At 53.0% G+C, this 12,080-nt stretch overlaps 2 protein-coding genes across 2 annotated transcripts in view; both read right to left on the reverse strand.

The window, feature by feature from the left end:
- Window positions 1-305: 305 nt before the first annotated feature.
- On the reverse strand, window positions 306-9,047 carry LOC119098688 (E3 ubiquitin-protein ligase SIAH1A). The gene is made up of 5 exons (XM_037221676.1): window positions 8,744-9,047; window positions 6,301-6,577; window positions 5,759-5,998; window positions 4,875-5,067; window positions 306-2,315 (listed from the first exon to the last, which is right to left on the reverse strand). Exons 2-5 carry the CDS (start codon window positions 6,572-6,574, stop codon window positions 2,138-2,140), a joined length of 885 nt encoding a protein of 294 aa, XP_037077571.1. The 5' UTR covers window positions 6,575-6,577; window positions 8,744-9,047; the 3' UTR covers window positions 306-2,137.
- Window positions 9,048-10,862: 1,815 nt separating this feature from the next.
- LOC119098015 (E3 ubiquitin-protein ligase SIAH1A-like) overlaps window positions 10,863-12,080 on the reverse strand; it is a 6,071-nt gene continuing 4,853 nt past the window's right edge. The window contains 1 exon segment of the mRNA XM_037220947.1: window positions 10,863-10,876. Coding sequence (XP_037076842.1) covers window positions 10,863-10,876 — 14 coding nt within the window.

Here is a 12,080-nt window from a genome sequence, read left to right on the forward strand (position 1 = left end):
CTTATATCCCGTCCGATCTTGTCAGGCTTATTGCATGCGTTGCGTGTTCACCCAATGTTAAGCCAAACGGAGTGTGTTCATTTCGTTCAAGTGTAATTGCCCTATGGAGCGCCATTTGCTACGCTCTTAAATGAAAGCGCTTGGGGGCACACCTGACCCCACCGTAGCATTGCCGAGCAATTCGCAATAACAGTAATTATCAGCTGTGCAATAATGAAGCAATTATCACCGCACACAGTTCAAATACTTCCCGTTGCCGAGAACGAGTGCAGTTCTGCTACTCCCGGACCACCAACAGCCACTGGTCCGATGCACGATATATTTGAACACCCGATAACTAAAAGCTGCCGGGCAGTCGTCCCGCCTCGGGCTGCACCAGCCAGGAAAGAGCGCCGGCCCACTGATCCGGCCCGGCAGTACGCCGTCCGTCCTGCGCCGGTACACCCCGGCCGCACCGGCCACACGCACGCCAGGCCAAGCCGGTCCAACTGACCAGCTCCGACAGCGGCGGTGACAGGGCAGACACGGCCCGGCGAGCTCCCACGGTCGCGGCTCCTCACGGCACATGGCACTCCCTGAAGCCAGTCTCACGAAGCAAACGATCAGCAGAACGCAATGAAATAAAACGCCTTTAGTCGTTCTGAATGGTGTGTGAAAAAAAAACAGTAGAAGGTGCTCACGGCGGGCTACGCGCAGCAACATACGAGGAAACAACCAGGGGCGTTTCAGCTACGCAGGAAGCACTGCAACATTTGCTTCTCGAAACTGGCTTCCGGTGATTGGCAAATAGCAACCGGCTTCTGCCAGGGCACCGTTCGCCCGGCATAAGAAAACTGAATGCGCGGCCTGCCAAACGGCGTCCCCTCGGGCAGAGCAGGCGGGGCAGGGAGGCATCCGAAGGCGCGCCCCAGTCCAACGTACACACGGCCGCCGCCCACGCCCGACCTCCACATCGGACCGCACTCGGCAAGTACAGATACGAACCCTTTCGCCGCACTGGAAAAGCCGACATTAAGCCACCCGAAAAACGGCCAACATGTGGGATCGCCTCTCCCCAAACATATCAAACGTGACGACGTCAGCACTCGAATATAGCGCAAACTCATGCCGAGGCTTAAGCTCAATCCACCGCAGAGAACAGCGTGCTGGCGATTAGTGCCGCGATGTTCGGTCACTCAATCCACTGAAGTGTGGTATTACAGTCTAGACATGGATGCGCACGAGTGCGGAGTTTTCAGGGGGTTCGCCGCCGCGCACCATACACTAACACAGCCCACGTCTGAGTGACAGGCAGCGCTCTTGAGGGTTAGGCCCGCCACCGTCCACCGCAGGGGCACGACTGCAGAACTCCCGACATGAGCCGGACGCCAGCCGCACCGGGCGACGAGCTTCAGCTGTCGTCGCCGCCCCACCGCCCGGCAGACTCGTCACCCGACCGCCGACACCGGGACTGAGCTATGGCTTCAACTGCCACCGGCCGCCGCACGGGGTAAACTGGCGGCGCGGCAAGCCAGGCCGGCACTGGGGGCGAGGGCATTCCCAGCTAAAGCCTGGGTGACTGCAGACTGGCTTAATTGGGGCCTTGCGAGCCGTAGCTCAGACGGTTCCGACGACCCCGCCGCTCGGCGGCAAGCGGCGGCGGCGGCGGACGGAGTGTGTCGGGGCGCCGCGGAACGACGCCCGCCGCACCGTCCAGACCACCAGACGCGCGCGCACCCCGACCGGCACGAAACACGGCGGCACATCGCGCAAGTGCCGGCACGCCCAGGCACTCGCCGCGCCCGCCCACAACTGGCCATCCCGGCAGCGCCGCGGCCGTTTGTACTACACACTCGCGCGCACTCCCCCAGCGGCGTCCAGCGCGCCCAGCGTCCCGCCGGAGATGGCCGCACCAGGAGGGAAAGAGCGGCGGCCGCCGACGGCCGGCCGCGGTCACCCGCACTACGTCGGACGACACGGACGCGGTCGTGCCCGGCGGGCGCGCGCGCCGGCCGTGTGCGGCGCAGATCTTGCTTCCGTTTGCACTGCGGTCAAGGCACGAACGGCGGCCCGACGCCGGGCGGCCGCCACGCGCCCCTGGAATGGGGGTATTGCCGATCACATATTACATCACAGTGGTGGCAGGCCGCGCCGCCGCTCAACACATGGAAATGGTCACGTTGATGCCGAGGTTGCCGTTGTCGGCGAACAGCTGCGCTATGCTCGTGTCGAACACGAGGCAGTCGGACTTCATGATGGCGCTGGACACGCCCTCGTGGATGGAGCGGGGGGTGGCCTCCCACGTCAGCCGCCGCCGGTGCCCGTTCAGCTCCAGCCTGCCGGACCGGGGACACAGAGTCAGATGTGGCTGGCCACAGACGACGGCCGTTACATGGGGCGGCGAGCGCCGCCGCGCCAGAACTGCCACAATACTCCGTGGACCCGGCGCTGGTACATGACAGCGTGCCGGGCAATCAGCTCGCGATCATGACTCCGGCACAGCTTAAACGCAAGGCAAGTAGTTGCACTGCTTAAAAGTGCGCACATTCAAAATCATTAAACTTTCCGAGAATGATTATATTGTGACTGCGGTACAGCTTAAACGCAGGGCAAATGAAGCACATTGCTCTGAAGTGCATACATTCAGTCACCAAACTTTCCGAGACTGATAATATAAAGAGCCGTCAGGCATTGGTGCGTAACCTGACTCGGCTTCCGCTTCGAGAAGCCGCAAATGTATTCCAATGACATCAGGTTTGGCTTTGACACTGAACCATTTCCCACGGCTTTTCAACTTCGGCTTCGGTCTTGTGCCATTGTTAACATCTGACTCGCTTCGGGCTTGACCACTCCATGAATAATTGCTACTCCTTTGGCTTAATATAACCTTAAACCGCTGGCTTTGGCCTTATCACGGGGGCTTCTCTTACATCAGTTTTGACTTCACAGCACAAACAAAACACAATCTTGCTCGTCCAGGCGTCCCCATGCACCACACAACGTTTCCAGGATGTGTCGCACACACGGCCCGAAGCCAAAAACCAGGCAAAAACCAGGCTACTTTCAGGACCAATAACACCTGATGACAGCGAGAGCAATCACTGTGCGAAACAATGCGGCCATACTAACACGCAGTACCAGGAGAATGGTCGGAAACAACTTATTCACCTGCACCGCTCACACCTCGCATCAATCACTAAAGAGACTTAGTCATTGGCCTCCGAATTTCACATCACCCCCCCCCCCCTAATATTTTGGGGTCATAAGACAGTTTTACCAAACGCGCGCAGATAGTCTGGTTCTCGCAAAACAACGTGTCTATATATTCGGTCTCGGCCTCAGCCCAATGATTTTAACCCCAGGGATCCAGCTTTGACCTCGCGTCTCGCGAAATTCGGAGGCCAATGACTTCGGCTTCAGCTTCGCGTGTACAAAGTTCGAAGCCACTGATATCGTATTCTGCTTCATGTTCGCAAAGTATATTAACACAAAGCCATTGGCTTGAGCTACAGGTTCGCAGTTTCAAACTTCGAAGCCACCGGCTTCGGCTTCAACTTCAGCCCTGGGCGTCATATCATTGCCTCAACTTTAAATTCAGCTCTGCAGTCAGAAGTCCGGTTTCGTCCCCGTACCTAATGGCTTTGCACAGATATTTCTTCTGGCACCATTCTTCTACACACCTGCGACTTAATTCGATTGCACTATCGAGGGCGGAGAAACCCAGATCCCGCAGGAACTTCGATGGCGAGTTCTACATGTCTGGATTCGTTTTCAGGATCCACGCTGTATGTTCACAGAAAAATGTCTGATATACTGGACAACGACTGGCGCAACACCATTGGTAGTCGTTTCAATACAGCATGAAGGTAGATGAAAGCCCAGAAGTGGGTCTCCCATGCCGTCGAGCCAGGAGTTGGCGGGAGGGGGTGGGGAGGGGGGGGGGAGATAACCGATCACGCCCCTCACCAAGGTGGGCGTGAGGTGGGGCTGTCACGCCCCTCACCCAGGTGGGTGTAAAGTTGGCGCGCCACGCCCCTCACCTAGGTGGGCGAGACCGACGGGAAGGTCACCGAGCACGTGCCCTCCGCGCTCACACAAAGTAGTCCATTACACGCTCTCCCGGAGCCATGGAAAGACATTTCCAGGAATGAAATGGGCTATCGATTTCACAATACGCTTCCGACACGCCGCACCCTGATTCGGTTTCAAACCGGACGACTTCCCAGAGTCGGCCGCCGCGTGCTGCTCATGCTGACACCGGTCAGCGCGCGCCGCGCCCTAACGAACGCTCCACGAAGCCGGAAGTTAGCCGCTGACTTCGTTACGAGTGATTGCAGCGGGCCATGGACTGCGGATGACGAGTTTGGAGGCAGGTGCGGGGCAGCCCGCTCCTTCGACTTCAGAGCGCGGCCGTCGGCAGCCACCTGTCACCAGTGACCATCCCACGCTCGGGTCGATAACGGCTACCAGGCCGTCCCCGTGGCGAGAAAGCGCCCGTTGGCTGTACCCAGACGGCAGCGGCTCGGCTGGGGATTTCCCAACCCCGCTTACGGCCGCTCCTGCCATACACGTGACGCCACGCCCACCTGTAGATCTCCGCCGGCAGCGGTCCGGCTGGGACCCCCCCCCCCCCCTCCCCCCTTTTATACTCCGCTTGCAGCCGCTCCTGCCACACACGTGACGCCACGCCCACCTGTAGATCCCCCGCCGGCAGCGGTCCGGCTGGGACCCCCCCCCCTCCCCCCTTTTATACCCCGCTTACAGCCGCTCCTGCCACACACGTGACGCCACGCCCACCTGTAGATCTCCCGCCGGCAGCGGTCCGGCTGCCCCCCCCCCCCCCTTTTGTATTCCGCTTGCAGTCGCTCCTGCCACACACGTGACGCCACGCCCACCTGTAGGCGAAGCTCTCGGCCTGCTTGCGCGACCCTATGAGCTGAACGATGGCGAAGAACTGCTGGTGGCCGTCGTACTTCTCCTGCTTCTCCAGCACCAGCATGAAGTGGTGGTTGTAGCAGGACTGCATCATCACCCAGTCGACGGCACCGGGCAAGTTGATGTCGGTGGCCAGGAAGACGATGTCTTCACCTGAGACAGCGCGATAACGATCAAACACGCAATGAAGTTGATCGTTGATACATAACCACTCAAAAACTAAAACGAATAGGGTAAACAATAACAAATACAAGCTTGTCTGACACGAACAGAACGAGGTGTTTTGAGCACGACACCCCGAGCATTTTGAGTACGATAGGGCAACAAAGAACTGGATGCCGCGCAGACCAGGTTAGCCGGCCCTGACCTGCGCGCGGCATGCTGTGGAGTTCGGCCCCACAGCTTTACCAATCCGGCATGGGCTTCGATGAACGGCAGAAGAGCATGACGAGACGCCGACGCCTGGCACACCCAACAGAGTGTATGCACAAAGCACACTTCAAATGCCCGAGCCTCAGCGCGCGTTCAAGCACGGACCCATGACCTAGCGGCAGAAAAGCACCAGGATCCGGCAGCAGGAACCAGCAGCCGGAGGCCAGATACCTTCGCTGGTAACAGATAGCGATACACATAGATTGCAAGACCTGCCCCACGCGACAGGCTTGCGCCGATAATTAACCGCTGCCGCGAGCAGCGACGATCCGCGCCGCTGATAAATGTCGTTCTTGCCCTCCCCGCCGCGCTCGTGTTTCCCGGCGATAGATCTGCGATCAATGCGACCAGGAGAACCGCACGGCTGACGCGGAACACACCGAGCCGGCCAGCGCTCTGCGGCGAAACTCACCCTGCAGAGTGGTGATGCTCTTGTGCGCCATGGTCAGGTGGTTCATCACCTGGTCCAGACTGCCCTGCCACTTGCAGCTGGCGCCGGGGCACGGACATTGGTACGGGCGGCACTCGCACGTCTCCTCGTGCTCGGCCTTCTCTGTGTGCAGCAGCAGCACCGAACAGCCCGACGACACGTACTTGCAGGGAAACATCACCGTCGTCGCCACCTTCTCCATCGCCAGGTTGCGGATGTTGCCTGCGGGACAGTGGCGACTTTGGAGGCGGTGGGGAGGTGCACGGCGACGCAGGACTCCAGTCAGGTACCCATGAGCAACGGAGGAGGCGTCGACCACCACGCGGCGCGACAGTCGTGAGTGGCGCGGGGATAGCAGTGCGCCTCTGAACGAGACACTGACCGCCAGGCATTTCAGGCATTCATATACCACAGTTTACACGAAGGAGCACCGTCGCTGATGATGGCGCGGGGGCGGCGCCGCCCGGAACGTCAGCGAGCCCGCCAGCGCGGCGGCGGCCGCGGGTAGCCGCGTGGCTGCTCACCGAGCGTGCCGCGGCAGGTCGGACAGCAGGTGAGCTTGGAGCGGCATGACGAGCACACCAGGTGGCCGCTCTGACACTGCAGGATCGGTGGCAGCACGTAGTCGTAGCACACCGGACACTCAAACAGCGACGCCAGCTCGTTGTTGGAGCCGGCGCCACTGGGGCTGGCGGCCACCGCCGCCGAGGTGGTGCCAGTCACCGGCAGCGCCGCGCGACCCAGTTTGCGGTCGGCGCCGCCAGCCGTTGTGCCAACGTAAGGCAGCTTTCCGGACATAGCCTGCAAGACGGGTGAAAGGTCAGCACCGCACATCGCACTTAACTTCCAGACACAGCAGTGGGCAACCAGAGGCAAACGCGTGACAAGTACACGGAAGTGAACATAAAAATGGAAACTGGGGCCGCGATTTCCACCTTCAGAACAGGGCAGCTTGGTCTCTGGATCTGGCTTGAGCTGTGATATGCTGCATGAACAGTCACCCTCATGTGCAAGTCGCGACGATTTATGTCGACGCGCGCCTCGCTGTACCCCGATTCGCACGTTCAGGTCTAGCTTAAAATAGGATGGAGGCTGCATTTCCGCTTCTTACGCGCCGTGCATACAAAGATCTGCCATCACATAACCAAATCTCCGCAATTGTGTACCACTAAATGGCCCCCACAAGCTTAAGTTCTCTAAAAAAACTGGAAGGAAATTAAAAAGTGGCAAAACATGGTGCACACCACATGAGCCAGTATATTCAAAATATACATAGCAAACAGCATCGCATATAACTTGTTCCAGTGACCTAGCATAACTGAGTTGAGGTCAAGTGTTGGGATCTGGATCAGGTGAACGGCAAGTACAAAGCTGGGTTCCTGGCACCCTGTACTCTGACCCGTCATTGAATTGTGATCCAGTGGTATGACAACACCAAGATAATGAGAGTGCACATTAATAGGTTGTGCAATATTGCACATTTGCTTTGATAAACTGATTACTGGTAGAGAACAGCATCACTAATCAGGCTTGTGAAATGGTTCTGGCAATACTTACAATGTACTGACCTTACACCTACAAAGACCAAACATCCACAATGTTGTCAAGAACATCACCAGAAGTGTCTGTTATCACTTCAGAGCCACTTTGTATACTTGCATATCTTCTTGATATCACTCCTGAACAACATAAGCATTGTTCTGGTCACCCTTTCAATGTGAACTAAGTCTTACATCTACCTTTGTGACCAGCTCTGACCATTCACTGGATGTACAATTTAAGCCCTGATGATACTTAACTCACAGCTTTTGAAGGCCCTTGTAATGCTGCTTTCCCCAATGACATGGCTGGTTCAGGGTTTGATATAGCCACATATACCAATGTGACAATAGCCCTCAGCCCTTCAACCTTTTAATCTCAGATGACGTGATGGGTGTTCTGTGCTGACATGCATTTGAAATGCAATTTTCCACATCCAATTTGAATTTACTACTTTTATTAATGTATAATTTTTCACTGCACTAATTTTATTTGTCAAAGATCATAGTAGCCATTGCCCAGTTCTAACAATGACATAAACCTTTGCTATATGTTAAGAAATGGCTTGAACTTAAGACTTCTACCAAAAGCATTGTCAGCTGCATTCTATCTTCAAAATTAGCTTATCTAGAACTCTCCTATCCTTATATATACATTTATATATATATATATGTACATATATATGCATTACTAAGTATGTAATTTCATACAGAGGCTCACTATCTCAACTAATTCTCCACTCACATGTTCAGGCCTTTACTTTGTTGAAGCATTCATTTATTAATACTTTTTTGGTCATTAACTTTTGCTGAGTTAGAACACAGTTCATTGCTCACAAAACACATTGGCCAAGCAAAATCTTGTTAATGGTAATGCGTAATAGCTATATTTGAGATGATAGCAGGAGACCAGATACAATGAAATAAGAAAGCATAATAAGAAAGCAACCATGTCATAAATTCCATGAAATTAGGCTTGGCAGTTACATGAAATGAGGATTAGGATTAGAATCTAATCCTGCAATTGGAAGAGACTTCACCATAACCTTCAGAGGGACAGCTGGAATAGATTTGTACACTGCAGGATTCCTTCCAGTTACATTGAGATACACAATTCTTTTAAGGCTATGGCATTAATAAATGTCCATATCATGTACACAATATGTATAATGAATATCCAATGAGCTAAACTGACAAAATCAGAATCTCAGCCCTCTCATGTAACTCCCATGAAAGAAACATGCAGAGCTGCATGCACCTCCACCACCATACACTACAAGCTACAGGAGACAAGTATGCATTTAATGGGGAGCTTCAAGCTCCATAAGCACACAACTACACACATATCTACTCATTAACAGCTTCTGTATCCTACAACCTACAATCATACTGTTAGGTCACACCAATAACAAAAAGCTTAGAAACTCACAGAAAACAGTAACTGCCTCTAGCTTGTCCAAATGCTGTCTTCAGAAGTTCACAGGTTCTCAGCCAGTCTTTTATGTTCTACATAAAAACTGTGAAATACCTATGTGTGGACCTATTTGATCATCCCTGAGCAGCTACAACTTTTGCTTGCATAAAGATAGCGTGAAGCAGCAGAGTCTCTGAAATATGCCACGGCAACACCCTCCCCCTCTCCAACATCATAACCGTATATCACAAACGTTCAACAGCAATAGCCACATGCCCGCGACCTCAAAAGCAACGCACACCATAAGTGACACCACGCATCACACCACAACGCATACAGAGCACAGATAATTCGTAGACAATACTGGTGCAGCAGCTGGCGAATGCTAGACATGAACGCCGCAGCTGAATTGTATTACCATCCTCTGCATATGTTTTAAACGATCGGTCTTAGCACACAAGTAATGGAGACGTGGCATTCTGTGACCACTTAAGGACAAAATGCACGAATTAATTGATATTAACAACACAGAGCAACTACAACTGCGGGTAAACAATGACGCATCTTTCATGCTGAGACTGACTACCGACTTTTAACGTTGGAACTTGAGCAATCTCAAATGTGAGCATCTGCAGCAGGTTGCGCGGGCAGAGCCCTGGCAAGCTTGGGAGGGGGGGGGGGAGGGGCGTAGGGCCGACAAAGGGTCCCCTTATAGTGAAAAGGCCCTACCTAAAAAATCGCCAGTTATGACCCATTTAATTAATGAGGACATACCTTTCATTGGTATTGTTCACTTTCCTTCAATAACTGGAATAGAGCCAGAAGCTACCGTGAAAAAAAATCTGACTGATTTTTATGGCCAATAAACTGAAGCCATCATTACGCTGAACGAATACATGGAATAAATCGTCAGTGCTCTCCAACAATGATCCAGGGCCTGGGGAGGAGCCAGAGCCTTGGCAAGGATGCACAGGGATGACAAAGAGCCCCTGATATTAAAAGGCCGCCCTAAAAACAAGTCACCGGATATGGGCCATTCGTTTATGATGGTATGCTTTTCTTTCAAACACTTACAATACACGCCAATGCCCACGCACGCACGCGCACGCGCACGCACGCGCGTATATATATATATATATATATATATATATATATATATATGTGTGTGTGTCTGTGTGTGTGTGTGTGTGTGTGTGTTGTGTGTGTGTCTGTGTGTGTGTATATTACAAAATTTTCCCTTCTAAAGCTTGAATATAGAAGAGACGCTACCGTGAAATAACTTCTGTCTAAAGTTTATAGTAAATGAGCTGAACCAATCATGGGTTAAATGGCTGCATGAAAACATGTCTGGTGCTCTTTATTTACAGTGGTCTAGTTTACCCTTTGAAGCCGATAGAACTCAGACACTTTGTCAGAACTTTTATCCGGGTTGTTCTGAGCTATCAAGGATTACGTAAATGTAGACTGAAGACCAAAATAGGTCAACAGTTTGGATCAATATGGTAAAGCCATGTTGTCTGGGTATGTTGAACATTCAGTCAGAATCGGTTAGTAGTACAAATTATGTCGCGTGGTTTTAACCGTCCACGCTCGCATATCTTAGGGCCAAAAATTTCGAGGCCAGGCGTTGCAGTCGCCTTAGGCCGCGCAGCGTCGGTCCCTGAGGCGAACACTAAGCCGTGGGCCAATAGGTGGACGAAAATGATAACGCACTTGAAAGAAGTGCGTTTGAGCACTTTTGGAAAGGAAATCGTACATTCAGAGGCATCCCGAGCGTTCATATGAACCGTGGGTTTTTAGATGAATGACGATAAAGTATTAGTCTTTACAGCACCTCGAAGTGCTTGTAAGACCGCAGCAACCGCGAGACTCGTATCTCGTGTGGAGCTGGAAGAATGGACGTAAAAGGTCTTTTTTCGTGTTGTTAACTAGTTAATCTGTCAGGGAAACAAACTCAAAGTTTAAAAAAAGATTCGCCCAATGTAATCTTTTCAACTGTACGAATTCAGGTTGAAAGACATTCAGACACGTGATTTTCCGATGGCCGCTGTGCGCGCATGGCAACCCGCCACCTGACGTTACTTGCAGTGGCCAACGCTATTCGGTTTTACGAAAACTACGACCCAGGTCATCGCTATTCTTTGCTCCCTGAGATTAACGGGCGGGTCATTGGGGCTTCATGGCCACCTCAGCTGCTGGAGCTATATGGCATGACTTACCTGGTCACCCTGACGGGAAGGGCGGGCAAGCGCGGGGAATCGACCCCTTGCATGTAGTTTCCTGGACGCGCAGTGGTTAACACGGGTGCGTGTAACTACTACACTTTCGGCACCCAGCGCTCAGGCTCAAACCTTTCGATACTATTTGTTTCCATTAGTCGATTCTGGCAAAAGAATGACACATCTCAGCCAAACTAGGATGGCCTAGGGGTTTGAGCGTTGAACTCACTTCGACCCACTCCATTCAAACCCTAATGAGGTCTCTTATTCTTTCCAGTAAACGGGTTCCCTTGAGTGCAGCACGACGGGACACATTGTTCCCGGTCAAGAGCTGAGGGGCTTTCTGTCCCACCGCAGTGTGCCTTCCGGCCGTCGTTTCGGCCGCACGGGGCGGGCAAATTACCTTGCACCGATCCGGAGGCCCAGGGGTGGTAAAGTATACTTTTGGTCGTCGACAAAATTTCTGGACGAAAAATTGTGCTCCAGTGGTATATGCATATGATATGAAAGAATGGCTGTTAATTCCATGCTCAGAAGCGCCATCAGTAATCATCCTATCACTGAAGTCTCTTTCAATCACTGCAAACTTTTAATATCACGCACACAACCGAAACGTTCATCATACACTGTTCCTCAACAAATGTCAGGAAAACTGCTGCTGTTTGGAAAGCAGGCGCACGTGCCCTAGACTATTGAGATAGCCCAGTCGCAAGAGTAGTTATCTTCCACCTTCGGGACTTGCCGGGGCCTCACGTTCAAACTCGATCTACAGATGGATTTGCTTTCCTCGACCGCAAAAACAAACAAAAACGGAGGACCTCGACAGCCAGGGCAGCAGAATGCATGACAGATTTCGAATCAGTGGAAAGCGGCACTGGGAATGACATCAAAGGGGGGGGGAGGGGGGGGGGGGCTCTACGAAGCCAGCCTCTTATGAAAATCACTTGTGCGCTTCGGGTCCATCTCAATCGTCATCAAGCTATCCACCATACCTTAGGCATGCCCCAAGCCCGGCGCGGCATGTTTTGACTGGTGGGTGCCTCTTGCCATGCCCCAACAACTGCATCGAAATTTGCCAATAACCTCTTATCAGGCGGATAGCTCTTTCTGAACAAGTTACTCGCCCTGCAGGA

This window comes from Pollicipes pollicipes, unplaced genomic scaffold (assembly GCF_011947565.3).
Source record: "Pollicipes pollicipes isolate AB1234 unplaced genomic scaffold, Ppol_2.1 Scaffold_4740;HRSCAF=5597_pilon_pilon_pilon, whole genome shotgun sequence".
Classification (NCBI taxonomy): Eukaryota; Metazoa; Arthropoda; class Thecostraca; order Pollicipedomorpha; family Pollicipedidae; genus Pollicipes; species Pollicipes pollicipes.

Coding starts and splice junctions, on each gene's coding strand:
- LOC119098688 (XM_037221676.1), bottom strand. CDS start 6,574: ATGTCCGGAAAGCTGCCTTACGTTGGCACAACGGCTGGCGGCGCCGAC. Junction 5,068..5,758: donor GAGCATCACCACTCTGCAGG/GTGAGTTTCGCC, acceptor GCGCTGTCTCAG/GTGAAGACATCGTCTTCCTG. Junction 2,316..4,874: donor GCCGAGAGCTTCGCCTACAG/GTGGGCGTGGCG, acceptor CCGGTCCGGCAG/GCTGGAGCTGAACGGGCACC.